Source organism: Embiotoca jacksoni, unplaced genomic scaffold (assembly GCF_022577435.1).
Source record: "Embiotoca jacksoni isolate LCO1_2020_lvr unplaced genomic scaffold, fEmbJac1.0.p SCAF_42, whole genome shotgun sequence".
NCBI classification, from domain to species: domain Eukaryota; kingdom Metazoa; phylum Chordata; class Actinopteri; family Embiotocidae; genus Embiotoca; species Embiotoca jacksoni.
The window spans coordinates 2,211,762-2,239,616 of NW_027185395.1; the positions used below are offsets into that span (position 1 = coordinate 2,211,762).

Below are 27,855 nucleotides of genomic sequence, written 5' to 3' on the forward strand. Positions count from 1 at the left end.
ATACTGAGGATCAGCATGAAAATAATTCATGTTAGAAATACTTTCTGGTCACGACAAACTCCCAGAAGATGAGTGACAGCTGACACACGGTGTCACTACAACAGGTTCAGCTCAGTGCGGTAACACAGTCCGACCTGATGGGGGCGCTGCACCAGTCTTTCTTTACAGTTGTTGGAAAAAATGTTACACAGCTGGGCGCACAGGCGGAGCAATAATTAGCACATTGTAAAAATACAAGGCTTTATTTTTTTTTTTCACTATTTATACGGTGGCCCTGAAGGTCAAACGCAAAAAACTTTTCAGAAAAAGCAAAAAGAAAACACGGTTTGTGAAAATGTTTTTGCGTTTGACCCTCAGGGCCACCGAAATTTCAAATATTGGCTGCAATCTGCAAGCTCACCACTAGAGGGCACTAAATCCTCCACATATATCTTATATTTGTTTAGATACTACACGACTTCTTAGTTTCAGTTTAACATATTAATCAGTATCAGCTGATCCGCAGTCAGTCTCGCCGTACTGTTTGTCCTCTGGAGCCGCTCTCTCAATATATATAGAATATTTTATTTTGAAAAAACAAGTGAACATTTCCTGACGTAGAGTTGGGACACAGCTGCCCTGAGACAGTCTGACTGACTGTTGACGAGCCGTCACTGATTAACGGTGGCGCTGAAAGGAAGCTGATTACAGCTTCAAGTTAAAGAGCTCATTGCTCAGCCAAAGACAGTTTGTGAGGTTCCACTGATACATCAGGTTCAGTTGCACTCTCCTAATTAAACTTACATTCATATCATTTCAAAAATTAAAGTTAATAAATGTAAGATTTTATAGACGTATATCTAATTTAAAACCGAACCTTGAGTGGAACAGTAACTGATAACTACAGCTGTCGAATGAATGGAAACACGTGTTAACTACCTCAAACCATAAACACACATTTTGTAAAGATCTTTTATGGATCTTATTTTGAAAGTCGTCGGTGACTCACCTCTGATTTTCCCCAGGATGCCGCCCACTGAGCTGGGTTCACTCTTCACCTCCCCGCGATCTGAAAACAGTGAACAGCATTAGTCTGGACGCAGAGCGAATATCAAGAGCTCAAAGAGAAGAAGAGCAGACTACGTACTGTTCCTCCTCCAGCAGACGAAGCCGCCGACGGAGACGACGAGCAGCAGCGGGACGAGCAGCAGGGTGGTGATAACGGCCGGCAGCACCGTCTCCGGTCGGCCGGGCTTCGCTGCACTCTTCTTCTTCTCCTCTTCCACCACCGGCTGTGTTTGAGCGTTCTCAGCCACCGTTTGCTTCTCTTGGATCGCTGCCGTCTTTGACATGTTGTGAACCGGCTTCATCTTGCTTTGGACGAACGTCTCCATCTCTGCACAGAGAGACGAAAAGTTATAATTGACAGGGTTCCCGCTCTGTGATGTCTGCAGCACCACACAGCATCAACCACACATCATACAACCATTAGCTCCGCCCCCAGAGATCTGATTGGTCAACTGAACATTTGGAACAAATCACCATGACAACACATCCTGTTCATCACTAGAAACATCTCTCCACCTCCTCAACGGGAAAATAGAATTAGACTGGAGTTTCATATAATATGTAATATAATGTAGTTTCTACTTGTTATAGTTCTATTAAATGACCCATTTGGTGAAGTCGGGTCTCTTTTGGTCCTTTTTGGTCGTTCCGAGCACCCGTACCGTAACACCACGGATAGTCACGCACTTACAATCCTAGAGGAGGCTAGCTGGACCGGTTTGGTTTGAATACATGACACGATGCTAAAATGTTAAAAACACATGAGATATCTTTGTTCATCTGATATCTTTGTTCGTCAGATATCTTTGTTCATCAGATATCTATTCACCAGATATCTTTGTTCGTCAGATATCTTTGTTCGTCAGATATCTTTATTCACCAGATATCTTTGTTCACCAGATATCTTTGTTCGTCAGATATCTTTATTCACCAGATATCTTTGTTCACCAGATATCTTTGTTCATCAGATATCTTTGTTCATCTGATATCTTTGTTCGTCAGATATCTTTGTTCATCAGATATCTATTCACCAGATATCTTTGTTCATCAGATATCTTTGTTCGTCAGATATCTTTATTCATCAGATATCTTTGTTCATCAGATATCTTTGTTCGTCAGATATCTTTGTTCATCAGATATCTTTGTTCGTCAGATATCTTTATTCACCAGATATCTTTGTTCGTCAGATATCTTTGTTCATCAGATATCTTTGTTCATCAGATATCTTTGTTCCAACCAGACTGAGCTAGCTGATCAGTTTAGTGTTTCTATGTTCTGTATTTATTCAGTTGGAGACTAGAAATCCTCTCTGTTGCTAGGGTGGTTGCTAAGGGTCGGACTACTTCCTGGAGTAGGAAACATTACATACGTTACATAAGAGTCTACTGACGCGACTAATTGTTTTCCGGTTCTCAGTCATACCCCATGTGTTGCCATGGAAACGGAGCTCACGCGAACAAAAAGTTTTATATTTCGAGAGTGAATTGCTCCACAATATGAAAACATTTAGATTACATGTTTTATTTAGTTGGTAACTTGTATAATAACATTATTACACTTGGTCCTGACGTTGAAACACACCGTAGAGTGTAAAACTGCTGAACCAGCGTTAAAATGACTTGTATTTTGTAATTATTTTGTACGATGCCGACGTTCGCTTCCGATTTTGTACTTAAAGGAAAAGTTAAAAACCTTCCTTCCAGCTTTGAGCGACTCGTCTGTTTTTCACACCTTTTAATGTTGTTAAAACGTCGAGAACACTTTCAATGAAGCCTGAACTCCGTCTGAAATACATTTTCTATATTAGGAAACCTTTATTCTATTTGTGAAAACGAAAGAAGGGATATTTCACTGCTTTTCAAGCAGAATAAAGTGAATGGGAAGCGAACTTCATCGTGTTCTTGTTTCTGTCCTCCGTCTGTGACGTCACCACTCAGGTTGCAGCGGTATCACGGTACACCGAGTTATTAAAACTCCTGGTTCAAATTGATGAGAAAACAAAACTGATAATATCTCCACCCCCGAAAAAGTGATTAAAAACAACGTTGGATAACTTTGGACATCTTAAAAATAAACGTGAGGTTGTCCTCGAGGACGGAAATCAAGTTTGCAAAAAAACATGAACACGGATTGTCTCCAAAGGAGGAAACACATCGAACAGCTCGAAGAATGAAAGTCGGTGTCCCGTTTATAACTTTAATACCGAACAAAAAAACGGGCTTAAACTTTAATCGCAAAAAGCACTTCTGATGACACTATTTTCTGAATTTTTACAACCAAATAGTCAAATATTGGAGTAAATAATCAGCTTATTATTCTATAATAAAAAGAATCATTACTTGCAGTTGCATGTAAATATTTCAGAAGATCCACCTCAGTCAGCCACAGTAATAAAATCCTGCTTTACGTTCATGTTTTATGTATTTTCAAAAGGGAGACTAAATTCAATTGAATAATGTAACTGATAATAATAATAATAATAATAATTATAATAATAAAGATATACCGTAAATCATGATACCATCCATGAAAAACTCATACCGCTGCAAAAAACACACATCAGGCGTCCGATGACATCACACATTAGGCATCCGATGACATCACACATCAGGCGTCCGATGACATCACACATTAGGCATCCGATGACATCACACATCAGGCGTTCGATGACATCACACATCAGGCATCCGATGACATCACACATCAGGCGTCCGATGACATCACACACACATCAGGGGTCTGATAACATCACACATCAAGCATCCGATGACATCACACATCAGGCGTTCGATGACATCACACATCAGGCGTCCGATGACATCACACATCAGGCGTCCGATGACATCACACATCAGGCGTCCGATGACATCACACATCAGGCGTCCGATGACATCACACACACATCAGGCGTCCGATGACATCACACATCAGGCGTCCGATGACATCACACACGGCTCAGACGGAGCAGCTGGTTCCATCGTATTTTAGGAGTTTTTGCAGGAAGCAGGTTTGAGGTGTTTTGGAGAACCGAGTGCAGCTTCAGTAAACATCAACACGGAGCCGTCGGAAACTGAAGCAAAACTCACCTTCAAGTTCTTGAACCTCGATTCCAGCTTTCTTCACAGAACGGTGCAACTCTGCAAAATTATGAAAATATATTAATGTACACAGGATAATAATAATAGTAATAATCATCATCATCATCATCATCCACAACATAAAGAAAAAACAGACATAAAAAGATTTCTGGATTCACACGTTAAAACAGAACTTTTCCTGATTTGATTTGTCGTCTTAATGAAGATGAACTTACTCTCAGCAGTAAACTTGAAGACCAAATTACTGCCGGCGTCCCCGACGAACACGCTGCCGTCCCTCGTTTCTACGATGTCGTGAGGCATTTTAAACTCCTGCGAAACACAGACGGGCGTACACGTGATCACCAGCGGCCGACCTTGTTGTTGTTGGTCCAGAACATGTCAGCGTGGTTCAGAAGGAAGACAACACGCTCATGGACCCGAGCTTGAGCTCTCCACCAATCACTGGCCTGGTGACCGGCTTTGGATCGGGGGGGGAACAAAAGTTTCTTGAATGTATTAAAAGCACAGATATATTTTTATCTCCCTTTTTATGAAGAAGATTCTGGACTCTGATGTTTCCCCTGTTGATCAGATGTTTGGTTTCATGTGGGAGAGGAAAGTGACGACAGTGGTAAAATAAAAGGCATGTTTGGGACTGGGTTTAGGTGAGGCTAGTAGTGATGTAGTGGTTCTGGGGTTAAAGGTCAGGGTTCTGGCGGGCCTCCAGGTGTGTGTGTGTGTGAGATGAAGTGTGTTTACCTTTTTGTTTGGACTGAAGGTATCCAAAATGTCCTTGGTGGAATAATTTATGACAAAACCGCTGAGTGGAGTCGAGCGATACGGAGACTCCCCGTTTACTGCAAAGATCAAACCATCTTCACACACACACACACACACACACACACACACACACACACACACACACACACACACACACACACACACACACACACACAGGTATAAAGGGTGAGGGTTACAGTTATTGTAGCGTTTAGCTCCTCCTATTGGTGAAGCTCCACATTTCATGATGACATCATTGGCTTTTCACAGACCGAACAGAACTTGACAGACGGGTCCTAACAGAGATGAGTACGGTGCCCTGATGTTCTGGTGAAGGTCCGACAGTCATTGATCGAGGATTTCAGGTTTTTTGTGACAGTCTCACAGATTTTCTCATAAATGTCGATGTACTTTGTGCAGTTTTAAGTGAGTTTTTTGTTTAAAATTGTAGAAATTAGAAAAAAAAAATGCACGACGTCTCTGACAACTGGACGTGTGGAGAAAACTCATTTAACATCCAGTAATATGGAATCACTTCCTCTGATCACAAACATTTAATCATCATTTTAATGTGAAGAACACATTTCCCACAAACCCCGTCACTTCCTGTTTCTCCTCTTGTTCTGGTTTCCTCTGTGAACAGAGTTTTATTTGGAGATGAAAACAGGAGCAGAGACTTTCTGGTTGGAAATGAGGAGTTATTGTTGTTAATAAAGAGAGTTTAGTTTGAAAAGATTTACTTTATGTTTGAATACTTTCAGCTCAGATTCTGATGACGTTTTTTAAGGAAAATTGCGGGAATTTAATAAAAATTGCAAGATCCTGCAAATATTGTGGAGTTTATTTGAATTTGTGTTCATTCAGTTTCCTGCAGGGACTGAACTTCTGCATGGACGTCTCCTCCACCTCGTCTGCAGAGCCCCTTTTCAAACTCCACGATGTGCTGACTCGGCGAACTGACCTCCTGCTGGGCTGTAGGTGATGGCAAACACCTCCCCTCCGAACTCCTCCTTCTTTATTTCCTTGACAAATTCTCCGCTTTCGGCGATGAAGCACTGGATGCGTCCGTTCTCCCTGTCGGCCACACACACCTCCTTCCTGTCGGGCAGGAACACCAGGCTGTGTGGGATCCGGAACGGTACACGCCGCCTCCGGTCCGACGAGCCTTCGGACAGAAGAGACGGGTCGATGCGTGTCCAGCGGTGTGTGAACCTTCTGGATCACAGCACTGCTAACAGGTGTGAATTACCTGCCCCCCACTCCGTCAGGTATCGTCCCGCGGCGGAGAACTTGAGTATCCTGGCGTTGCAGTATCCGTCGGACACGAAGACGTTCCCGGTCTGGCGGTCGACCGCCACGTCGGTGGGCTGGCAGAAGTGTCCGCTGTCACTTCCTGGTTTGAAGGCCTCTCCCAGCGCCAGCAGCGTTCGGTCTCTGCCGTCGCTGCTCACCTTCAGCACCTGGGGGGTGCACAGAGGGGGGAGTCCTCATCGGCCCTGATGCATCACGGGGATTTGAACCTGCGGTTGACTCTGAGGTTGCAGCTTACCTGATGAAGAGCCACGTCCGTCACCCAGTAGTTGTTGTCCTCGTCGGTCGTGATGCCGTGAGGCAAGTAGAACCTGTGACAGCAGAGAGACGGCGTCTTGAGTCTGGAGGCTTCACGAACAGACAAACCTGCAACTCTCTCCGGCATCACTCACATGTTCCTGCCTGAAGCCTTCAGGATGTTTCCTTCGGCCGGGTCCACGACCAGAACGGTGGACTGCTGGATGGGTCCGAGGGACCTCTGCTGGTACCGGGCCTGGCTGTCAAACGAGCTGACACGCAAGAACAAGACATGAGTCAGGTCCACATTCAGTTCATCTATTTAAGGAGAACTTTTCCTCACGTCAACCAGACTGTTCTCCACCGATCACTGATCACTAATAACTGATTATTAATAACGGATCACTAATAACCGATCACTGATCAGTCAGTAAATTCTTCTGTATGTTTGTAATTTGCAACATGAATCAGTCCCTCCAGGGATAAAAGGCAATAATGAACACAAATTCAAGCAAATTGATTGCACATTTATTACTTTATCAGGTGGTGAAGCACTTTAGAATTTTTTCTAATTCCTGCAATTTTACCCCAAAAAACTCACTTAAAACTCACAAAATATATCGACATGTTTGAGAAAATCAGCTGCAAAAAAAAAAAAAAAAAAAAATGGAATCACAACAATTACAAAAAAGCTCTGAACTCCAGGAGGGACTGATTAAATGCAGTTTTTACGATTTACAATTCATACGGAGAGCTGCTAATGTCCGGCTTTGTGAACGTGGGCCGTAGTTTGAACCACATCAGCGCTGTCTGTCAGCAGGACAGCTGGTGGAGCTGCTCAGCGGTACATTTAATCCATTCTTCATTTCCAAACAGCTCCGTTACAGAAAACACATCTTATATGAGGAGTGAAAGCGACTTACTTCGCCCCCCAGCGGTGGTCTCCTCTGTGGAAAATCACCAGGTTGGAGTCGGAGTCGAGGGCGAGTCCTGAAACCTGCCCCAGCTGGAGGGAGCTCTCCGGCCACGACGACACCTGCTCCATGTGGGAGTCTACGACGGACAGACGGACAGACAGACACGCACACATTTATTTCTCATGTCCATCAGAAATCTGAAGACTAACATGCAGTTTTCTCAGAGCAACGCTCACTTTGATTTCCCGCATCAACACTTGGAGGAACGTTGGTCTCATGCTGACTTCTATCTGTTCATCTGTTCTCTACTTTAAAAACACGCTTCCAGCTCGTATTTCAACCTGCAGCCTTTCACAACATCTGGACTGAAGATGCAGGACTTTTTAACCTTTAGGACATGAAGAGGGAAGATGACATCACTGATCCTCCACACAGATCTGACATGCCGACAGATCTGAGAGGACGTGACGTCGTCTCCAATGGATCTGAGCAAACCTACGAACATCTGGAGACTCCACCTGGACTTTGAAGCAGGTTGTGCAGCTGTTGTTTCAGAGACATTTCCACACAGTAAGATAAAGGCAGCTTTGTTCCAGCTGCATCCTGCTCAGATACTCCGGAGGAACATTTATTGTTTCATTGTCCTGATCTTATTCTGGTGGATAATAATAATAATCAACGCAAATTTCAAACAATTTGTTTTTAAATTCCCGAGCTTTTTCCACAGAAAAAGTGGATATCAGGAGCTGTGCTGAAAGTATTAACGGCATGAAGTAAATCTTTTCAAACAATAATTATTTTATGTTTGTGATCAGAGGAAGTGATTCCATATTACTGGATGTTAAATGAGTTTTCTCCACACGTCCAGTTGTCAGAGACGTCTCTTTGTTTGTTTCATCCAGCAGGTCTATGTGTTGAATGAACATGAATTAAAGCTCTTATTTTGAAAGGCTGATCTAGTCCTTGTTTCTATATTCCAGTCACAGATGGTCTGTTCTGGAAACATACGCAGCTTTTAGGACCTTTTCACAGTTCCACAGTTCTCCAAGTTCAATAAATACATAAAAAAAGATGAGAACTAAAATATTCCTGTGATGTGCAGCAGGATTATTATCACAGGAAGTGATTACACATTTATTACGTCATCAGGTAAAAAAAAAAAAAATCACATTTTTCTTTGTCGACGTGCCATTTTTTCTAATTCCCCCCAAAAACTCACTTAAAACTCAAACTTTTTCAGAAAATCTGCTGCAAAATTAAACATTTCTGATCGCAACTTCCATCAGGATGGTCTGTATGTCTGTCAGGATGCCTCGTCGACTGGAAACCGGATCTCTCACACACACACACACACACACACACACACACACACACACACACACACACACACACACACACACACGAACTGGTGCTTTACTTTGAAAACGTGACACTGCAACCGTCTGTCAACCGGCCTCTGCTGTTTCATTCAAGCTTCCCGAGCTGCCCGCCAACATCCAGTCACTCCGTGTTCACCCCGTGTTCACGCCGTGTTCACCCCGTGTTCACGCCATGCTCACATCCTGACACGAACCACCTGAAGTCAGAGCTCTACTGCTTTAAAACATCCCTGGATAGTTCCTCCAGTGGAAACTCCAGCTCTCATTTACGTTTAACAAACTGAACAGTCGAGGAGACGCTCAGAGCAGAAAACACTGACGCTGAGATTACAAACCACGACGACCCACCGACCGGTCGGCACAGCCTCTCAGACACTTTCTGCTCTTCACACACCTGGAGGCAGGTGATGAGGAGGTGGGAGAAGAGGCGGGTGAGGAGGTGGGAGAAGAGGCGGGTGAGGAGGCGGGAGAAGAGGCGGGTGAGGAGGTGGGAGAAGAGGCGGGTGAGGAGGCGGGTGAGGAGGTGGGAGAAGAGGCGGGTGAGGAGGTGGGAGAAGAGGCGGGTGAGGAGGCGGGTGAGGAGGTGGGAGAAGAGGTGGGTGAGGAGGTGGGTGAGGCGGCGGATGTCTGCTAACAGTGTGCATCTTTATTCTCCAGGGAGGCTCAGCTCTTTTAATGTTGGCAACCAGACAGTTGAGATCTTCCACCTGTCTGAGGTCACTGAGGTGAAGGGGGCGGGGCTTCAGACACACCAGCAGGATCAATAAACTCATTCAAAACTAACTGGCCGCCATCAAAAAGATATGCAGGCAGCTGCAGTGGAGGCTGGAGGAGCAACACATCCACGAGACACGGCAGCATCAAGGTGTTTCTGTCTCTTTATTATGCAAGCAAAAAAAAAAAAAAAAACAGTTTTGAGAGGCAATTCCTGGCACTGCAATCATAAATATATGAACTGAGAATATAATCACTTGCCGTTATAGTTTTATTGGTTTTGGTCACACAATTAAATACTTCTTGGCTGCAAATCGAAAACAGTTGCTGTTTTTATTTTTTGCTCGCATAATAAATACAGGTATAAAAATACCTTGATATGTCAGAGGGGACAGAAGAGAGCAGGAAACAGGAAGCAGCAGCCGAGGGGAAGAAACACAGAGACACTGAAGAGATGAAGTCACAGTAAAACACAGATGTATCATTCATACATCCAACATCCATTTGTTTTAATAACTTCACACAAAATGAAAAAAGCTCAGCGTGCGTGCAGAGACTGGAGGGACGCCCCGACATACATGCAGTGTGCATGTGTTGAAGCTAAGGAAAAAGGGGGGGATGTTCCCAGCAGCCATGACAACCACCACACGGCATCCAGGACCCACCTTGTCCTCCAGCCAGCACCGCGCCTCCCGCTGGCTTGGCTGTGGCCTCCAGCTGATGGAACCTGTGAACTCTGTCCCTCACCAACACCGGGTCCTCCCTGCTGTGGAAGGCTAGCGCAGCACCGGGGAGGCCCAGGTCGGCCATTCGCATTAAGTTATCAATCTGAGCCACCAGCTCGGCCTGGGTTCTCTGCAGCTCGCTGGGGTCGAACTTATGAACGTGAACTACGTCCTTACTCTGGCCTAGCAGCTGTGACATGAGAGAATAGAGGTCACCTGCACAGACAGACAGAGAAGAAGAGGAAGGACACTGTAGGCCATTAAGAGTCGACAGATGGCCAATGACACAGGCTGGTTAGAGAAGAAGTTCTCAGCGACGGCGATGTCAGAAAAATCAAACACAACAATTATTTACTGTCTGAGACCTGTAACGTCCAAGTGTCCTCCACCCACTGTGGGACATTTCCGACCCCTTCAGGACGGATGTGTTATCACAGCTCGACTACAAAAGAGTCCATGTATGTAACTCACTGAAGCAGCAACACGCTGTTCACGTGTAAATCAATGAGGAGTTTTTAAACTTATTATAATGAAGAACCTTGGAGAGCACATCGTACACACTCGCTCATTTTCAATAACAGATATCCCAACGAATGCTGTAATACAGTGCGGTAATAACGGTATAATGCAGATATTTATTTTATTTTAACATTATAGTAGTGTCATCTGTAATTATTCAACCAGTAGCTCCGCCCCAGAGATCTGATTGGTCAACTGAACATAAGGAACAAATCATCCTGCTCATCACCAGAAACATCTCTCCACCACCTCAATGGGAAAATAGAATTAGAATAGAGTTTCATATAATATGTAATATAATGTAGTTTCTACTTGTTATAGTTCTATTAAATGACCCATTTGGTGAAGTCGGGTCTCTTTTGGTCCTTTTTGGTCGCTCCGAGCACCCGTACCGTAACACCACGGATAGTCACGCACTTACAATCCTAGAGGAGGCTAGCTGGACCGGTTTAGTTTGAACACATGACACGGAGCTAAAATGTTAAAAACACATGAGAACATGGATATCTTTGTTCATTAGATATCTTTGTTCATCAGACATCTTTGTTCATCAGATATCTTTGTTCATCAGGTATCTTTGTTCATCAGATATCTTTGTTCATCAGATATCTTTGTTCATCAGATATCTTTGTTCCAACCAGACTGAGCTAGCTGATCAGTTTAGTGTTTCTATGTTCTGTATTTATTCAGTTGGAGACTAGAAATCCTCTCAGTTGCTAGGGTGGTTGCTAAGGGTCGGACTACTTCCTGGAGTAGAAAACATTGCATACTTTGCATAAGAGTCTGCTGATGCGACTGATTGTTTTCCAGTTGTTAGTCATACCCCATGTGTTGCCATGGAAACGCAGATCACACTAACAAAAAGTTTTGAGAGTGAATTGCTCCACAAAATGGAAACATTTAGATTACATATTTTATTTATTTGGTAACTTGTTGTATAATCACAATATTACAGTACCTGCAACATACACCGTTAGTCATGACTGTTAGTCATGTCTGTAAATGATTATCTTGGAGTATTGAGCTTTGACTGGTTCACATACTGAACTGGTTCACATACTGTATATTGTGTTACAATATCAAAATTAACTTCCTGTATCTTTTTCAAGTTAAAAGCCCTTGTTTCAAATTAAAAGCCCCGTGATGTTTCACACACATACTGAACCTAAACAAAGCACATGAAGGAGTTTGGACCATCACACCACTCGATCCAACACTTCTGAGGAGCTCCGTGAGAGAAACTACCTGCTACCAGCTTCTCGCGAACTAAAAACCTTCAAGGGCTTTTTTTCTGTTTGCATATGCAGCGCCAGCAGGAACGCTGAGGAGATGCTGATCGGTATAACGAATAAAAAAAAAAATCTCCGTAAGGCCAGAAGTGCGAATGACTCATCATTAATAGAGGAAAACAAGAAGAACCCCAGGTTTCTGAGTCACAGCTCTGCAGAGCCACTTATTGTTTCTGTTCTCAGTAGTAATGAATCATAAACTAATAAAACTGTAACTATCAGGAGAAGAAAATCATCACATCTTTCCTACAACTGTCACAGATGTATCGCCAAGTACAGAAAACATCTCTCAAAAAATACTTCATCTTAACCATCAACTTATCTTTATTCCTAAAATGCTTGAAAAAGCTGTCAAATAATCTGCGACCATCTGCACAGGAAATGTTAGTTTGAAGATTTTCATCATCACAGCTGGTGGAAGTTACCAACAACCTTCTTCATCAGATAGATTTCAACTCATTCATGACAACAATTAAGTCTTCCATGCAAACAGAAGTGAGTCGTGGCGCTCCACAGGGTTCTGTACTAGATCCAGTACTGTTCACACTATACTTGCTTCACTTAGGTAATATCATAAGAAACCACTGCAGAAGCTTCCATTGTTATGTGGATGACACCAGCTGTATCTACGAAACCAGATGAAACAATTCATTTATTTCACTCACATATAAATCAAGTCTCTGCAACTGTTGTTTTTCATCTAAGTAATGTTAATAAAATCAGGAACATCCTGTCAACCATTTCAGCTTCTCTTCAAAGACTCATCGAGAAAAGAATTGAAAGTCCTTCTCTTTACGTACAAACTAGCAGCTTTCAGGTGCATTACCACCACCTGCTGGTGGGAGTGACGCATTACTACCAGGCATCAGTCAAAACTAAATGAAAAATAAAAGAAAACCAGCGAAAGAGACACACAAGCAAGCACTTTCTAATGAACTGATACAAGCAGTGACAGACAGGAAACCATTCCCCGTCACCACGGAGACGGTGGGGGGAACATTGTAAACGCAGTCCACGGGTTTAAAAAAAACTTACCAAACCTGACCGGACCGGAAACCGTGACAACAAAACGGTGATATGTACTGAAGTGTAAGTTTTGTGGACTGTTCCCCTGTAATGAGAAGAAAAACAAACACTGGTGCTTCAAAACATTCCTCCGATCACAAAGCGCCTAAAGCAACCTTTTTATTTTACTCTATAGGTTGTTTTTTCTTTGGATTTGTTAGATCCTCCTCCACCTGCCTGGAGCGGTGGCGAGACCTCCTGGCAGCAAGAAGAAGAAGAACTGCTTTGTTTGTTCCGTTTAGTCGGACAACACGAAAAAGTCAAACAAGATAAACAGTGTGAGCAACAGTTAACAGCAGCTAACGGCTGCAGGACGGACGACAGCTAACATACTGACAGACGTACGCTGGAACACCTGCCGTCCACTTTACATTCACAGATCTGTTACGTCTGAGACCGTTTCATCCTCTCTCCTGTAGCTGAATCAACACACCATCATAACCCCCGTCTGTTTCAGTGTTCACAACAATACGAAGCAGAAGCTAACAGGAACGCCTCCGAGACGCCACCTGACCAAGAAAAATACGTACGTTTGGGTACTTCAGAAACGCAGTACTGAAACAAGCACTTCATAAAAAGACATACAACCCCGTTTCCAAACACGCTGTGTAAAATGTAAATAAAAACAGAACGCAATCATTATTATTATATTAATATTTAAGTGAAAATAGACCAACGACAACATCTCAAATGTTGAAACGGAGACATTTTATTGTTTTATTAAAAATATCTGCTCATTCTGAATTTGATGTCAGCAACACGTCTCTATAAAGTTGTTCCAGGTTCATGTTCACCACTGAGCTGCGTCAACTCTTCTTTTAACAACACTCTGTAAACGTTCGGGAACTGAGGAGACCAGTTTCTGGAGTTTAGAAAGTGAATTGTTGTTGTTGGTCTATACCGGATTTGGAACCTGGTTCTGATCTGACAGATCTGAAGCTGTGCGACTTTTTCATCTGGTTTTTAAAATTATTCAGATTATTAAAATGACGACAAAATGTCTGCTGCATATCTTTTATTTTTTATCAGCTGATAGATGCTCTGCTTCTGCTTCAGTCTTGTTTGTCTGGTTCTCACGTTTTCACGAGTGTACACGACCGAATCACCCAAATCTTATAAATACAGCCATTAAAATGACCCCTGAATCATCAGTAATTATTACATGTAGATATGAAAGTGCATTTGAAGCGTCGCATCGCTGCACTTTTATTCGTTCATGTTTTTGTGTCATGTACTATTATATATGTGCGTTCTTATGGACACGGTTATTTTAAAGTCCAGTAGTCCTTGAACTCACCCTGATCCAGAACCTTCTCCGGTTTCTGTCGGGGCAGCTGCAGTCTGTCATCTTGATCATCTTGGAGGGAAAAACAAATGTCCGTTAAAAGAATCTAAATTGAAAGTCTGCGTTAGAGATATGTAGCATGTGATGTCTTTGTACCTGCTGAGTGTCCCATGTGCATCATGGCGGTCATGTGACCCGGCGTGACCGTGATGGGAACGTTGGCCTCCGCTGGAATCCGCTGGAACAGCTCGGTGGAGCCCGTCTCCATGCAGCTCATGAAGGGGACGGCGTGTTTGCTGTCCATGTAGTACATTATGTAGAAGTTACACATCTCGTCCCCAGAGGTACCGCTGTGGACAGAAGAGGAAAACACCGGGGGAGGAGTCATCACTCAGGTACTCAGGTGCCCAGGACATCACGCTGACAGCTGCATCATCACCTGCGTCACTGAGCTGTCGGCTCCGTTTTCACTGCAGATAAATCAGGTTTCTCGGACGGGAACTGAGTGTTCAGGCAGTTACAAGAAAACATCTCCTTCATCTACTACTGAGGCTGGATTGAATTTATAAAGTCAGAAAAAATTTAAAGGGTGTTGATCAAAGTTTCGCTCCAGTTTTGTTTAAAATGTGTGTTTATAAGTCTTTATTTTGGCCTGTTCAGACAGAAAACACTGCTTCTTCATTCAGACACCTCCGATGAGCAGGAGACAATAATGCAACATGCTGCATGCTGTGATGGCAATTTTACACAAAAAAACTAACTTAAAACTCCACAAATTACATCGAAATCTGCCGCAAAATAAAATTTTTTTGATCAAACACGTCCCAAAGTTACAACACTGCAGGAACAACCAGCCAGCAGGTGGAAATAAAACAGGAGGTGTTCAATACATGAGCAGAACAAACCTTTGATTGACACACAGGCATGTTACATCATGATGACACGAGTTGCAGGACTCACCCGATGTAGGTTTTGGTGGTTCTGCCCTCTCCGGTGAACAAACATCTGGCAGCGATGGTGTCTCCGTACTTCACCGTCAGCTCCTTGCTGGTGGGATAGAAAGCCTGGAGAGGAAACATCCACCGCTGAGCCGAGAGCGACAACATTCAGAGAGACTGAGACCCACTCTGCTCACCGTGAGATGTTTCTACACCTTCACTCGGTCACACTGATGGACACCATGGACAGAATGAAGGTCCAGTAGAGCTCACTGAGGTTCTGAACCATCCTCAGCAGGTGATAACGTACCTGTGGGAGCTGAGGAGACTGTCGACCAATCAGGCTCCACCTCCCATCACGGATCCTGTAGCCACTGACCACTTTACCTGTGGAGGAAACACTGGTCTGAGAAGAGGTTCTGATACCGACAGAAGGTTCTGATACCGACAAAAGGTTCTGATACCGACAGAAGGTTCTGATAGTGACAAAAGGTTCTGATACCGACAGAAGGTTCTGATACCGACAGAAGGTTCTGATAGTGACAGAAGGTTCTGATACCGACAGAAGGTTCGGACTCACCCAGGTGGTGCGTGTGGGTTCTGAAGGCGAACGGGTAGATGGGATATGAAGAGTAGTCACAGGATACGTCTGCATTGGTCACTGAACAGGAGAAATAAAGAAAGGAGGTCAGGACAGGAAGAGCTGGACACATTCTGCCTTCCTTCCATCAACGGAGACTCTGGCGACGCTTCAGGAGGTCCGAGACCACGAAGACACGATCCTGGAGACGTGTCCTTAGAGACTGAGGATGATCAGGAGATCTGAACTTATTGATCTGCCCTTGTATATAACAAGAGGAAACGAGTGCATTAGATCGTGAAGACTTTTTGTCTGGAGTGAAACTGATGTTCAGTGTCCTCCGTTCGCCTTCCTGATAAAATACATGAAGCCGTTACAGTCGGAGCACAGATGTTCCACATCTGTTTATACTGCGACTTTAAACTTTCAGGGTGAATGTACTTCCTTTCTTTATGGAGGGAGGAATTCTGCAGCTCGTTCAGGATGTCCAGTAAAGTTTCCACAGCGAGTGAATTAACTAAATGTTTTGGGTCATAACTTAGTTAACTTCATGCTGATGTGTGTTCCACAAAAAAACAGAAGACAACAGGAAGTACAAGAAACCTAAATAATGATGTAAAAGAATGAAATCTAAAACCTCTGACAGGACGGATCAATCACACCTTCCACACGGAACAGATTTAATATCTAAATATTAAAACTAAACACACCTCTTTTTCCTGGAAGGATCACGGTGTCCACAGACATCAGCAGGTATATCCCCGCGATGAAGGGCTGCCTGTGAGGAGGCACAAAGAAGCAGAGTCACACGCACACGCACACGCACACGCACAAAGTTCTCACAAACTCACGGTTTGGACGTCATCCTTAAGGTCATTCCTGAACAGTCTCTGTGATGGTCTGAAAGACAGAAAATAAAATCCACCAGGTTTTGATCTGAATGAGCTCCATGAAGAACAAACAGTCACATCAGCGATGGAGAGAGGATGACGATGGTGCTGATGAAACACTCTGGGCAGCAGGAGGAAGAGGAGGATGAAGGTTTTATCGCTGGGATGGATTTCAGGTGTTCAGAGTAAAACACAAAACACAAACTAAAGACTGGCAGAGTTAAACTCAGCATTAGTCAGCCATGACACATCGGCCAGATGTTGACAACAGTAAATCCTGTGTGGAGGTTTCTCAGTTAGACTGTGGACTTCCTGATGGTGCTGGAACCAGTGAGCAGAACCGGCAGCCTCACTGGACCTCCTGCTCTATAATGAACCGGTATCGTCCAACAGATTTTGGGCTCTCTATCTGCTCCAAGTTCTGATCCTGTATTTTGCAGGAAAAGTGAAAACTTCGACCAATCAGAGGTCACCACAGTCACCAGGATTCATCCTCTGATCCAGACTGATGACTGGCAGTGAAATGAGTGCAGGTTTATACACTTTATATCATATCATATTATATTGTATTGTATTGTATTGTATTATATTATATTATATTATATTATATTTAACACTGTTCTGGGCACCACATTAGATGAATGTCTCTGGTTTCTCTTTATGTTTGTGATGACGCAGAAATGAATCTGTGGGACTCTCGTCATTGAAATGTATCCTGGGAGACATGATTTGGAACAAACAGTGAAAAGAGAGAACTTATTAAAATGTTTATCTCTGCATATGATTCAGACTAATTTCTGAGTTATACACAGGAGTGGAGAAGTTAAAAGGGAATGGAACATTATACATAAAGGAGAAGTGGGAAAAGCAGATGTTACAAAATGCTTCATCTAAATTACTTACTTATCATATAAACATGCCAACATTTTACTTTTCTTTATTTAGTGTTTAGTGAATTACACTCTCGGATCTTTTCCTGAATTTGTTGATTTTTACATGAATAATGTGTCTGTAACATCAATGTCAGGACTTTAACTTCCACCAGGACTCACCTCTGAAAGCACTGACGTCTCCGTAATGGATCTGCAGCACAAAGTACAACGTGCCAGAGTTTTTGCCAACCTGAAAACCAACATCTGGAGACAGAACAGAGACATGAGGACACATCTGGACATAAATCACACAGACATGGAGATAAAAAAGCTAAATTTACTGTTTCTGGACAAACATCCAAGTTTCAATCATGCACGAGCCAATAAAACCATGAAACTCTCCTCCATCGAACCGCCGCCCTCAGAGACTCACCTTTGGGGAGCTTAGTGGGCGGGGCATTGCGAGCCCAGGCGTACATGATGGAGGCTTCATCTTTACACGTTCCCTGTACGCTGCCACAGTCCCTGGAGAGAGAGAGAGGAGCAGCACGATCGATAGCACTTAGTGATGATGGACAACAGTCAGGATGGACCAATCAGAGACAGGCACGCCCATAACAAGGCAGTCAGGGTGGATCATTATAGTCAGTGAGGACTGAATCCAGGAAGACCTGTACTTGTTGAGGTCAAAAATGTTTGATTTTGCAACGGATTTTCTCAACAATTGCAGTTTCATTTACAGAGTTTTAAGTGAATTTTTTGCTGTATAATTGCAGGAATTACAAAATAATTGCAAGCTCCCACAAATATTGCAGAGTTTGCAACAATTATTGCGATTGCAATTTCCTGGAGAGATTAATGTGAAAGTACTTGTGACAATACTACATGCATCTCACCATAAAATATTATCAGTAGAGACATCTGTTTATGGTTGTGTTGATCTCTTAATATCTGAACCATGTTTGTGGGACACTGCATGACTCAGCAATATAAAAAAATATGTGTTTTAGTGCCTGATGGAAAATAAATGTGATGAATGACTCCGGGTGGCCAAACACAGACTCACAGACTTAATGCATCCAGAGGAGAGGAAACATGACGCTCACATCAATCACATGATAACATGTCAGACGGGACGGTGTGGTTGGAAGACAAAGGACGCACAGCGTGTTGACTCAGAGTTTTACAGCTGTACTGGACAAACACTGGGAGCTTTTATGTTTCATTTCCTGCTGGTGTCTGAAACAGGAAGTGACGTCAAGTGAGTTCATGGATGGCGTGTAAAGTATTACCAGAAGCTGCTGGTGGAGACGGGCGTCTGGCAGCCGAACAGCAGCATGTGGTGGACGGTGTCCATGCTGGCATGAGGGATGAAGTCCACTAAGGAGGAAGAGGAGGGTGGTTAGAATAGTTGGGCTGGGGGAAGAGCCAGCGGTGGATCTGACTGATCTGATTGGAAACCTGACGATACTACGTCCCGCCCACCAATAGCTGTAACCTGACTGCACCACAGGCCTGTCAATCAAACAGACACGCCCCCCCCAAAAACAGGTCTTCTTGAATCTTCTTTTCTAATGAATGAGGGATTATTTTCAGATGGACCTCCAGAAAACTAATAAGAAGGAGTGACTTTAGCTAACAACACCGAGATAACTGATGGACACATTTTATTCACTTTGGATTTGATGAGAGAAGTTGAATGGGAGTCTATGGAGCCGGAGGCTTTATGGAGCCGACCTCTAGTGGCACTCGCTGGTATTGCAGCTGAAGACACTTCTGGATCGGAACCATTTTTTAGATCTGGAAGCTACAAACTCTTTTATAAACAATCTGTGGTTCCGACATGTTCTGTTTAAAAGAACTGAACAGATATTAGAGATGACTATGTGAAGACAAACATCACTGTCCTCTTCCAGCAGCGCTGCGTTAAAGAAGACACACTCACCTATATACGCATCTCGACTGGTTGGAACAGGAAACGCCGTGCAGAGGTACGTGTCGGACTGAAACATGAAAGAACACGGTGAGCAGATTAATAACTGAAGAACACAGAAACGTTCAGCAGCACAACGTCCTGCTGAACTCGTTATTGGATTGAAATGAAAAGTTTGAACAAACACAACAGAGATGTTGCACCAGAACATCTTCAATAATGTCTCAGGACTAAAAATAATCCTCGTTTCAGTCAATGAATCATGCGATGCTCCCTGAGCCCCGTGAGGAAGAGTTATTGATGAAGAGGTGCTGATCATCGTCTGGGTTTCTAAATGGATGCTAATCTTTCCGAGCCCATCTGCACCGACTTTTTCCTCACAGCTTCTTCTTCTCTGTGAATACAGTCTGGGAACTCGGCTCGTGTTAGCGTTTGTACAGCCGCTCTGAAGGGCGGACCAATCAGAGGCCACTGTCGGTGGTTAAATGATTGGACGGCTGGTGACAGCGACGAGTGCAGCGTTAATATTTTAAAAAATTTAAAATTGCTAGACATTCAGTGTTCAGCGCAGAAAAAACGTTCAGCTCCTCGTCAATCTGCTGGAGGTCATTAAAACGTTTTAAAATATATTCTGTACTCAGTTAAAAACTCTTCGGTGAACGCGGTCGGTAGCTGCAGCGTGAGCTGAGCTCCTGAACCTGAAACCAGACGTGTAAAAACTCACAGGTGGAACCGAAGGATCGAACCCTTCACACAGTTAAATCTTATTTTCATTCAGCATTTCATTTGCTATTTCTGTTTGAATATTTAATCCCTTTATTTTTGGATTAAAAACAGAGAGTAAAAGGAAGCAGTGACTAAATGTCCAGCACAGGTTCAGAGAGCCGGACTCACCCCGGTCGGCACGACGCCGGGCATCCGCAGGTCCACCGAGAAGTTGTGAGGGTTCGTGAAGAGCTGCTGCTGCCTGGACCTGGAAACACAGTCGTTCTCCTGAGACCTGAGAGGAACCAGAGTTACAGGAGTCATCCTCCAACACAACAGAATAACACAACACAACACAACACAACACAACACAACACAACACAACAGCGTCTGGTCTGATACTGTTATCAATTATTGGTAATCAAGGAGACAAATAAACCAATATTTGGAACTGATTTGCAGTAAAAATGAAAATCTTTGTGTCTAAATTTTGGTTGGAATTTCAAATCATTGCATTTGTTTTTTATTTTTTTATTCAGTGTATTATTATTTTATGTGTATTATTGTTTAGTGTAATATGTACTGACTGACACCAACATGTGAACTGAGCACAGGCACTTCTTCTTTTTTTCACTGATTCCTGCCAGTCATCTTGTTTGTCTACTGATTGTTTGCTGATAACGTGAATACACAACATGACGAAGCACCCGCGAAGGAAACCGTGAAGAACCACATGACTGTAAATGTTCGATAAGAGAGGAACTTCTCGTTACACCTCAGAAAGCAGAAACTCTGCAGGAACACATGAAGCAGTATTTTAACAAGAAACTCCACCTTTAAACTGTTGTCTTACACAAGAGGAATAATGATGATCTATAAAGAAAGAGGACATCACTTTATTATATCAGGACAAACACAGGTGTAGTTCTTACCTGGCGGACCCGTAGTGGGGGGGTGGTGCTGCCAGGCTGTGGCTGTGACAGATGACTGCGAGCACCACCACACAGATCACACGGACTCCCATCATGCCGTTGGTTATCGCAGCGTAATCCGTGTCAGGGCTGGAAGAGTGAAACAGGCTGTCAGCACTGTCCTACCGGAGACAACCAGGAGGAGGACGAGCTCACGGGCCCACCTGGTTTCTCCTGGTTGAAGAGTGTGAAGGAAGGGTTGAGGGTTGAACTCCCAGAGCGACCTCACGCCTTCAGCATCGTGGACGGTGATTCAGCTCCGGCACCTCTCAGCGGGTAGAACGGTTCATAAGTCTGTCTGGAGAAAGAAAAGCAGGAGTTTTAATTCAAAGATGCCGACACGTCTTTGAGATGTCGGGCTCAGACTGCTGTTACCATGGAGATCTGCTGCTAGTGTTTATGATCGGGTCAGCTGGCGTCACACACAGTCACTCACTGCTACACACCGATCTGCAAGCCTCCCTCTGATCTCCCTAAAACAAACATTTAACACACATTACAGAACTAAACTGTTTTCACACTTGATGGTGATGGATGCTTTGCTGCAGGGACACCAGGACCACACAACAAATGTCTCCGGGAATATGTTGTGGATATACATTTTTAGACAGTTTGTATTTATGCGTCTTAGTCATAAAAACTGTCACAAGTGGAAATGACTCTGGTATTAATACCTGCAGAGTTTAGTTGTCATGGTAAATTCCTCTGTCACAGTTTAAACAATCTTACAAGTGCGTTTCCATAAAAGTTGGGACGCTGTATGCGTCTTTTTCAGGGAAGGCCTTGTTTATTTCAGTAAAACAATGCCAGACTGTTTGGGAATATATTCCAACAATCTAAGAATAATGTTCCTCAACGTAAAACTACAAAGAATTAGTGGATTTCATCGTCTACGGTTCATAATATCATTAAAAGATTCAGAGAATCTGGAGAAATCTCTGAACACAAGGGACAAGGCTGGAAACTATTATTGGATGGTGGTGATCTTCGGCCCTCAGGCAGCACTGCATTAAAAACACACTATTCTGGAGTGGAAATCACTGCATGGGCTCAGGAACACTTGTGAAAACCATCGTCTGTGAACACAGTTCATCGCTGCGTCCACAAATACAGGTTAAAACTACCATGCAAAGGAGACGCTGAACTGTTGAGCAGCTGAAATCCTCTATCAGGCAAGAATGGGACCACATTTCACTTTCAAAACTCAAGAAACTAGTCTCCTCAGTTCGCAAACGTTTCCAGAGTGTTGTTAAAAGAAGAGGTGATGCAGCACAGTGGTTAACATGAACCATGAACACAACACAAACTGTCCCAATTTGTGTTGCTGCCGTCAAATTCAAAATGAGCAGTATATATACATACACATGTACATGTACATGTATACATATACATATATATGTATATAGTATATATTTTTCATAAAACAATTCTCCATTTTCACATTTGATATGTTGTCTTTGGTCTATTTCTAATTAAATTAGTTTATGGGATTTGCAAATCATTGCATTCTGTTTTTATTTACATTTTATTACACAGCGTCCCAAATTGCTTTTGATATTACACACTACATTATTGTAGCTTTTCAGTCACTTATTCACATAAAAATATAATATAAACATAAATCAGTGATGTGGTGGCCGCATGTCCTGGTATAACTAACATGTAAACACACACGCACGCGCGCGCGCACACACACACACACACACACACACACACACACACACACACACACACACCACCTCCTCCTCCTCCTCCTCCATTCATCTCTGTGTCACATTACAGATGAAGCCCACCGGATGCTCGTTAATGGCGGGAGAAACTCCTGACATGGTTGTGCTCGCGCGGGTGACTCATCGCTGTCAGTGGAGGAAGGTGGGGATGAGGGGAAGGAGGGCGCGCGCTGCTGCTGACATCACAGCCCGATGAGGAAACTATGGAAACCAGCTTCTTCCTCCCCCTCATGGACCACAGCACGTACTCCTCCAACACACACACACACACACACACACACACACACACACACACACACACACACACACACCGGGTCACAGAAACAGTGCTCAGAGGCACATCGGCAGCTCCTGATGGACATAAATACACGATTCTTCTTACCGAGGCTCCTAAAACATCATAATAATCATACAACTGCAGGAAACACACCGTCACGAGCACACAGATGGCTGCAGCAAACAGGAAGCGCCCTCCGGAGCACCTTCACCCCGCGACGACACGGCTCAGCCTCGGTGTCGACACACAACGAGCAGCTGGGGGTCTGCTCCAACTCCACCAGCCTCCTGCTCCAACTCCACCAGCCTCCTGCTCGGGCTGATCGCAGCTAACGTTAGCGACCTCCGCGTTCACACCGGAAACACGGCTTCGAGTCCGAGCCGCGACCTTTTTTCTCTGAAACACGTCTGAACTGAAGCTCACCGGAAAAAACTGCGACACACCGGAGCGGGAAATAGAAAGAGGTGCTCGGGAGATGAAGACGTACCTGTTCGCTGCTGCTGCTGCTGGACGTCTTCAGCCGCTTGGATCGAGGCGGAAACTGTTTCCTGGCAAGGAACAGCAACATCCGCTTTTCACAATAAAAGCCCCGTTCCCTTCAAACGTACAGCTAAGAGACAAATTAGACGCAAAATGATCACAAACGTGTCTTACGTTATCTACAAATGAAAAATAACATTCACAAATGTGTATAGCCATTTGTGCGTGAATTTGGCGCTCCTCAAAGGCGTCTTTCAATCCAAACACAAAAGATGCCAAGTAATTTGAACATATGTTAAACAATATTACATGGAGACATCACAACCTGAAGAAATATGTAGATTCTACACACACATTTCCGACCTCACCTTAAAAGATCTGATCTTTTCCGTTTTGAAAAGTTTCCCGTGTACAAAATGTGATCCGCACCCCTTTCTTTACATGTACAGTAAATTCACAGGGGAAAAGACGTTTTTCTATAAACACAGAACAGCTGGTGACCCCTCGAAACACAAATATTTACCAACTCCACATGAAGCACCTTCTAAATATAATGATATGGTTGAAATAAACTTCTGCTGGGTGACTCGGCTGAGAAAACAACCAGCCCGGGCTGCATTTATAGGCTGTATAACGCTTCAACAACGTGGGGAACTGTGACTGTGAAATATATGAATGTATTTCAACAACGAGGGGAGAAAAAAAACCATCGGTAGTAAATGTTCAAGACAAATATCGCGCTTTTATTGTGAAACCGGACCGGAAGTCTTCTCTTAATCCGGCTCCTGGCTGCTGGTGGACATGAAACATATAAACAGTAAATAACAACAGTGTTGTACTCTGACTGGCAGCAGACGGGACTCTGAAATAGCGGAACCGGCACACCATGTGAACCGGGTCACGGCAGGTACGTTGGCGGAGGTCGCGAGGCTCGTGTTGACGTAACGAGCTGATTTCCTGTGTTTTTGTTGTTGTTGTTTCTGGCTGTCGGTCAGCCTGCTGCGGTTGTCTGTCTGTAGATAACACAGCAGCGTGACGGTGCAGCTGCTGGGAACTGGTCGGTAAACGTCACCTCTGCTCCGGTGGTCCACCACGCGCACCCCTCCGTATCCTCTTGTCCGCGCGTCTTCAGCCTCGGTGGGAGCGCACGGGGCCCCTGGAGGGCCAAAGACACGCAAAACATGAACATATCCACGCCAAGTTTCACCTCGAGTGAGCGCCAATAACAACCTGAACGTGGAGTATGGCGGCCAGGAGCGCAGGTCCCGTAGGGGTTAATTACCAGGGGCCTCTTAAACCTCCCATGGACAAAACGCACCTGTACGCGCACTTTTAGCCCTGCGTACCTATTCTACGTTTTAAAAATATAGTGAGGAGGTGAACTGAAGCGACTGTTGAAATTCAATGATGGGGTCATGATTATTCTTATAATGATGTCTCTCACATTTTAATTTCACTTCCTATCACATGTCCTGTATCATTATGTATCGTTAACATTCAAACCAGCAGTGTTATTTTAAGCCGTAACTATTCTAAAAGCAACTTTTAATTGTAAAAGATAGAAGCAAACTCAAAACTACTTCTTACTATTTCATGTCTCACCGTTACGTCCTCGGAGCGAACAGCTGCTTCCTCTGTAGTCACTGCATGAAGACATGAGGATTCAGGGTCATTCTGGCCTCCAATAAATATACATTTTAACAAAAAATAAGTTTTCAATTCAGTTTTATTTATAAAGCGCCAAATCACAACACAGGTTTTTCATGGCACTTAACACATTAAAGTCCTCACAGTAGAACTTTACAATATTATACAGAGAAACCAACAATTCAACAATTCCCACATCAGCGACGGGGAAAAAACTCCAACAGAGGGAAGGAAGAACTCCCTTTAACAGGAAGAAACCTCCAATGTGTTCTCCAATATTGGCTCGTTAATGACAAGTGAACACTAGCTGGTTAACGTGGAGGGAACCTCAGGACGGCCTTTATGGTCCGGAGCACGTTACAGCGGTAGAACCTTTAACCAGAGGAAGCTGCTGACATGTTTGTCGGTCTTCCTCTCAGATGCAGAGCACCATGGGTCACCAGCGGCGGAGCAGCACTCTCCCCCCCGGCGTCCCCGTGGTGGCGGTGTGCCTCGCCGCTCTGCTCCTCAGCAACGCGTTGGTCTACTTGTACCTGGACTCTCTGTATCAGACTGAGGAGCAGCTGGCGTCGCCTCCGGCGGGCTGCGGGCCGCAACGCTTTAAGATGGCCACCATGAAGAACTGCACGCCGTGGCTGCAGTGCGCACAGATACACGCAGAGGTCCGCAGGCTGAAGCTGGTCGGACAGGGAGCCGTCAAGAAGGTACACGGACTTCTCTACAACTGATAGAAAACCTGTGACTCACATCGGGTTCACATCTCATGTTTTTTTTAAAAGATTTAGGAGTTTGTGAAGTGAACTCATCTGTGAGGCCGAACACCTGAACACGGGGACTCCTGTCATACACCTGTCCAGTCACTGTTTCATCCAGACAGAGTGGTGGACATCACTGTCATGTGATCACAGTGTAGCAGACAGGCTACTCCTCATAGACTCAATGTAAAAGTGGACTTATGTTAAGCTGCAATACCAGCGAGTGCCACTAGAGGTCGGCTCCAAAAAGCCTCCGGCTCCATAGACTCCCATTCAACTTCTCTCATCAAATCCAAAGTGAATAAAATGTGTCCATCAGTTATCTCGGTGTTGTTAGCTAAAGTCACTCCTTCTTATTAGTTTTCTGGAGGTCCATCTGAAAATAATCCCTCATTCATTAGAAAAGAAGATTCAAGAAGACCTGTTTTTGGGGGGCGTGTCTGTTTGATTGACAGGCCTGTGGTGCAGTCAGGTTACAGCTATCGGTGGGCGGGACGTAGTATCGTCAGGTTTCCAATCAGATCCACCGCTGGCTCCTCCCCCAGCTCATCCAAATATGGTCACTTCCTGATCCAAACCGCTCTGAACTAGCGGTTTCTGATGATGACGTTTTTTGCAGAAAAATAGAAGGAAGTTTCAAAAATTGCAACCTCCTGCAAATATTGTGGACTTTGCTTGAACTTGTGTTCGTTATCTTGATTCCCTGGAGGGACTGATACGTCTGATAAGACTCCTACTAAAGTACAGGCAGCATTTATTGAGCTGATATCAGCAACTTCTGATGAGTTTGCAGAGTTAAGAAAAGAAAATGTGTTGAGGAATTAAAACGTGTTGGTTGTGTGTCCTCTGCTCAGGTCTACCTGGCGGAGTGGAGAGCTCAGAAGGTGGCGCTGTCCCTACCGGCCTCTCCGGACTACCTGGAGGACTTCCTGCACGGTCTGTCCATGCTGCGGGTGCTGCAGAGCCCCCAGGTGGTGCAGCTGGTGGGCTTCTGCCTGGAAGACCACGCCATCGTCACGGAGCACCACCCTCTGGGCTCCCTGCTGAACTTGGACAGCGTTCTTGCTCAGGAGCATCACCAGCGACACAACACGTGGCAGACTCGCCTGAGGCTGGCGACGGATTACATCTCCATCCTGCGCTTCCTCCACGACAGCCCGGCGGGGACGAGAGTCATGTGTGACTCCAACAGCCTGGAGAAAACGCTCTCCCAGTTCCTGCTGACCAGCGACTTCCACCTGGTGGTGAACGACCTGGACGCGCTGCCCCGGGTCGACCCGACGGTGAAGTGCGGTCACCGGGAGCTGACGGGAGACTTCGTGGCCCCGGAGCAGCTGTGGCCCTCCGGCAGCAGCGAGGAGCCGTTTTCTGACGGCCGGATGCCGGGCTACGATGAGAAGACGGACATCTGGAAGGTCCCAGACGTGACGTGGTTCCTGATGGGGAGGGTTCCTGGAGGGGATCTGGTCCATTTCCATCTCTTTCAGATCCATGAGGAGTGTAAGAGGAAAGACGCCAAGCTCCGCCCCTCTGCTCTCGATGTTTTGAAGGTGTATAAATCCGTCTACAGCAGCATGGTGCGAGACAACTCCGGCCTCAGAGACATGCTGTAACTAAATACACCAGAAATGTACAATATACAGAATCAAGCTGTAGTTTTACAGTGTTGAAATAAATATGGAATAAATGTGTTGGCCTTTTACAGTTTACTGTTTGGTGGTCAAATTTA

The 27,855-nt window shown here is 44.4% G+C and overlaps 2 protein-coding genes across 5 annotated transcripts in view; one reads left to right on the plus strand and one right to left on the minus strand.

Moving 5' to 3' along the window:
* The window catches only part of pam (peptidylglycine alpha-amidating monooxygenase), a 27,304-nt gene extending 3,500 nt beyond the window's left edge, over window positions 1-23,804 (minus strand). Inside the window, exons 1-26 of one of the 4 annotated variants that reach the window (XM_069169079.1) lie at window positions 23,732-23,804; window positions 21,402-21,535; window positions 21,199-21,327; window positions 20,456-20,561; window positions 19,574-19,631; window positions 18,921-19,008; window positions 18,062-18,153; window positions 17,809-17,892; window positions 16,718-16,766; window positions 16,577-16,644; window positions 15,867-15,947; window positions 15,597-15,673; window positions 15,309-15,412; window positions 14,505-14,698; window positions 14,361-14,420; window positions 10,131-10,406; window positions 7,379-7,508; window positions 6,611-6,727; window positions 6,457-6,529; window positions 6,157-6,367; window positions 5,869-6,072; window positions 4,887-5,002; window positions 4,361-4,457; window positions 4,134-4,184; window positions 1,127-1,375; window positions 989-1,048 (exon numbers count right to left, since the gene is read on the minus strand). In XM_069169079.1, coding sequence (XP_069025180.1) covers window positions 989-1,048; window positions 1,127-1,375; window positions 4,134-4,184; window positions 4,361-4,457; window positions 4,887-5,002; window positions 5,869-6,072; window positions 6,157-6,367; window positions 6,457-6,529; window positions 6,611-6,727; window positions 7,379-7,508; window positions 10,131-10,406; window positions 14,361-14,420; window positions 14,505-14,698; window positions 15,309-15,412; window positions 15,597-15,673; window positions 15,867-15,947; window positions 16,577-16,644; window positions 16,718-16,766; window positions 17,809-17,892; window positions 18,062-18,153; window positions 18,921-19,008; window positions 19,574-19,631; window positions 20,456-20,561; window positions 21,199-21,293 — 2,740 coding nt within the window. In that variant the 5' untranslated portion in view covers window positions 21,294-21,327; window positions 21,402-21,535; window positions 23,732-23,804. Of the gene's footprint in view, window positions 1-988; window positions 1,049-1,126; window positions 1,376-4,133; window positions 4,185-4,360; window positions 4,458-4,886; window positions 5,003-5,868; window positions 6,073-6,156; window positions 6,368-6,456; window positions 6,530-6,610; window positions 6,728-7,378; window positions 7,509-10,130; window positions 10,407-14,360; window positions 14,421-14,504; window positions 14,699-15,308; window positions 15,413-15,596; window positions 15,674-15,866; window positions 15,948-16,576; window positions 16,645-16,717; window positions 16,767-17,808; window positions 17,893-18,061; window positions 18,154-18,920; window positions 19,009-19,573; window positions 19,632-20,455; window positions 20,562-21,198; window positions 21,328-21,401; window positions 21,536-21,612; window positions 21,711-23,397; window positions 23,579-23,731 lie in introns of those variants that run through there. The other 3 variants (XM_069169081.1, XM_069169080.1, XM_069169082.1) reach the window with 3 other exon arrangements.
* Window positions 23,805-24,496: 692 nt separating this feature from the next.
* On the plus strand, window positions 24,497-27,833 carry pomk (protein O-mannose kinase). The gene is made up of 3 exons (XM_069169057.1): window positions 24,497-24,631; window positions 25,791-26,075; window positions 26,981-27,833. The coding sequence occupies exons 2-3, from the start codon at window positions 25,791-25,793 to the stop codon at window positions 27,737-27,739; spliced, it is 1,044 nt and encodes a 347-aa protein (XP_069025158.1). The 5' UTR covers window positions 24,497-24,631; the 3' UTR covers window positions 27,740-27,833.
* Window positions 27,834-27,855: the final 22 nt, after the last annotated feature.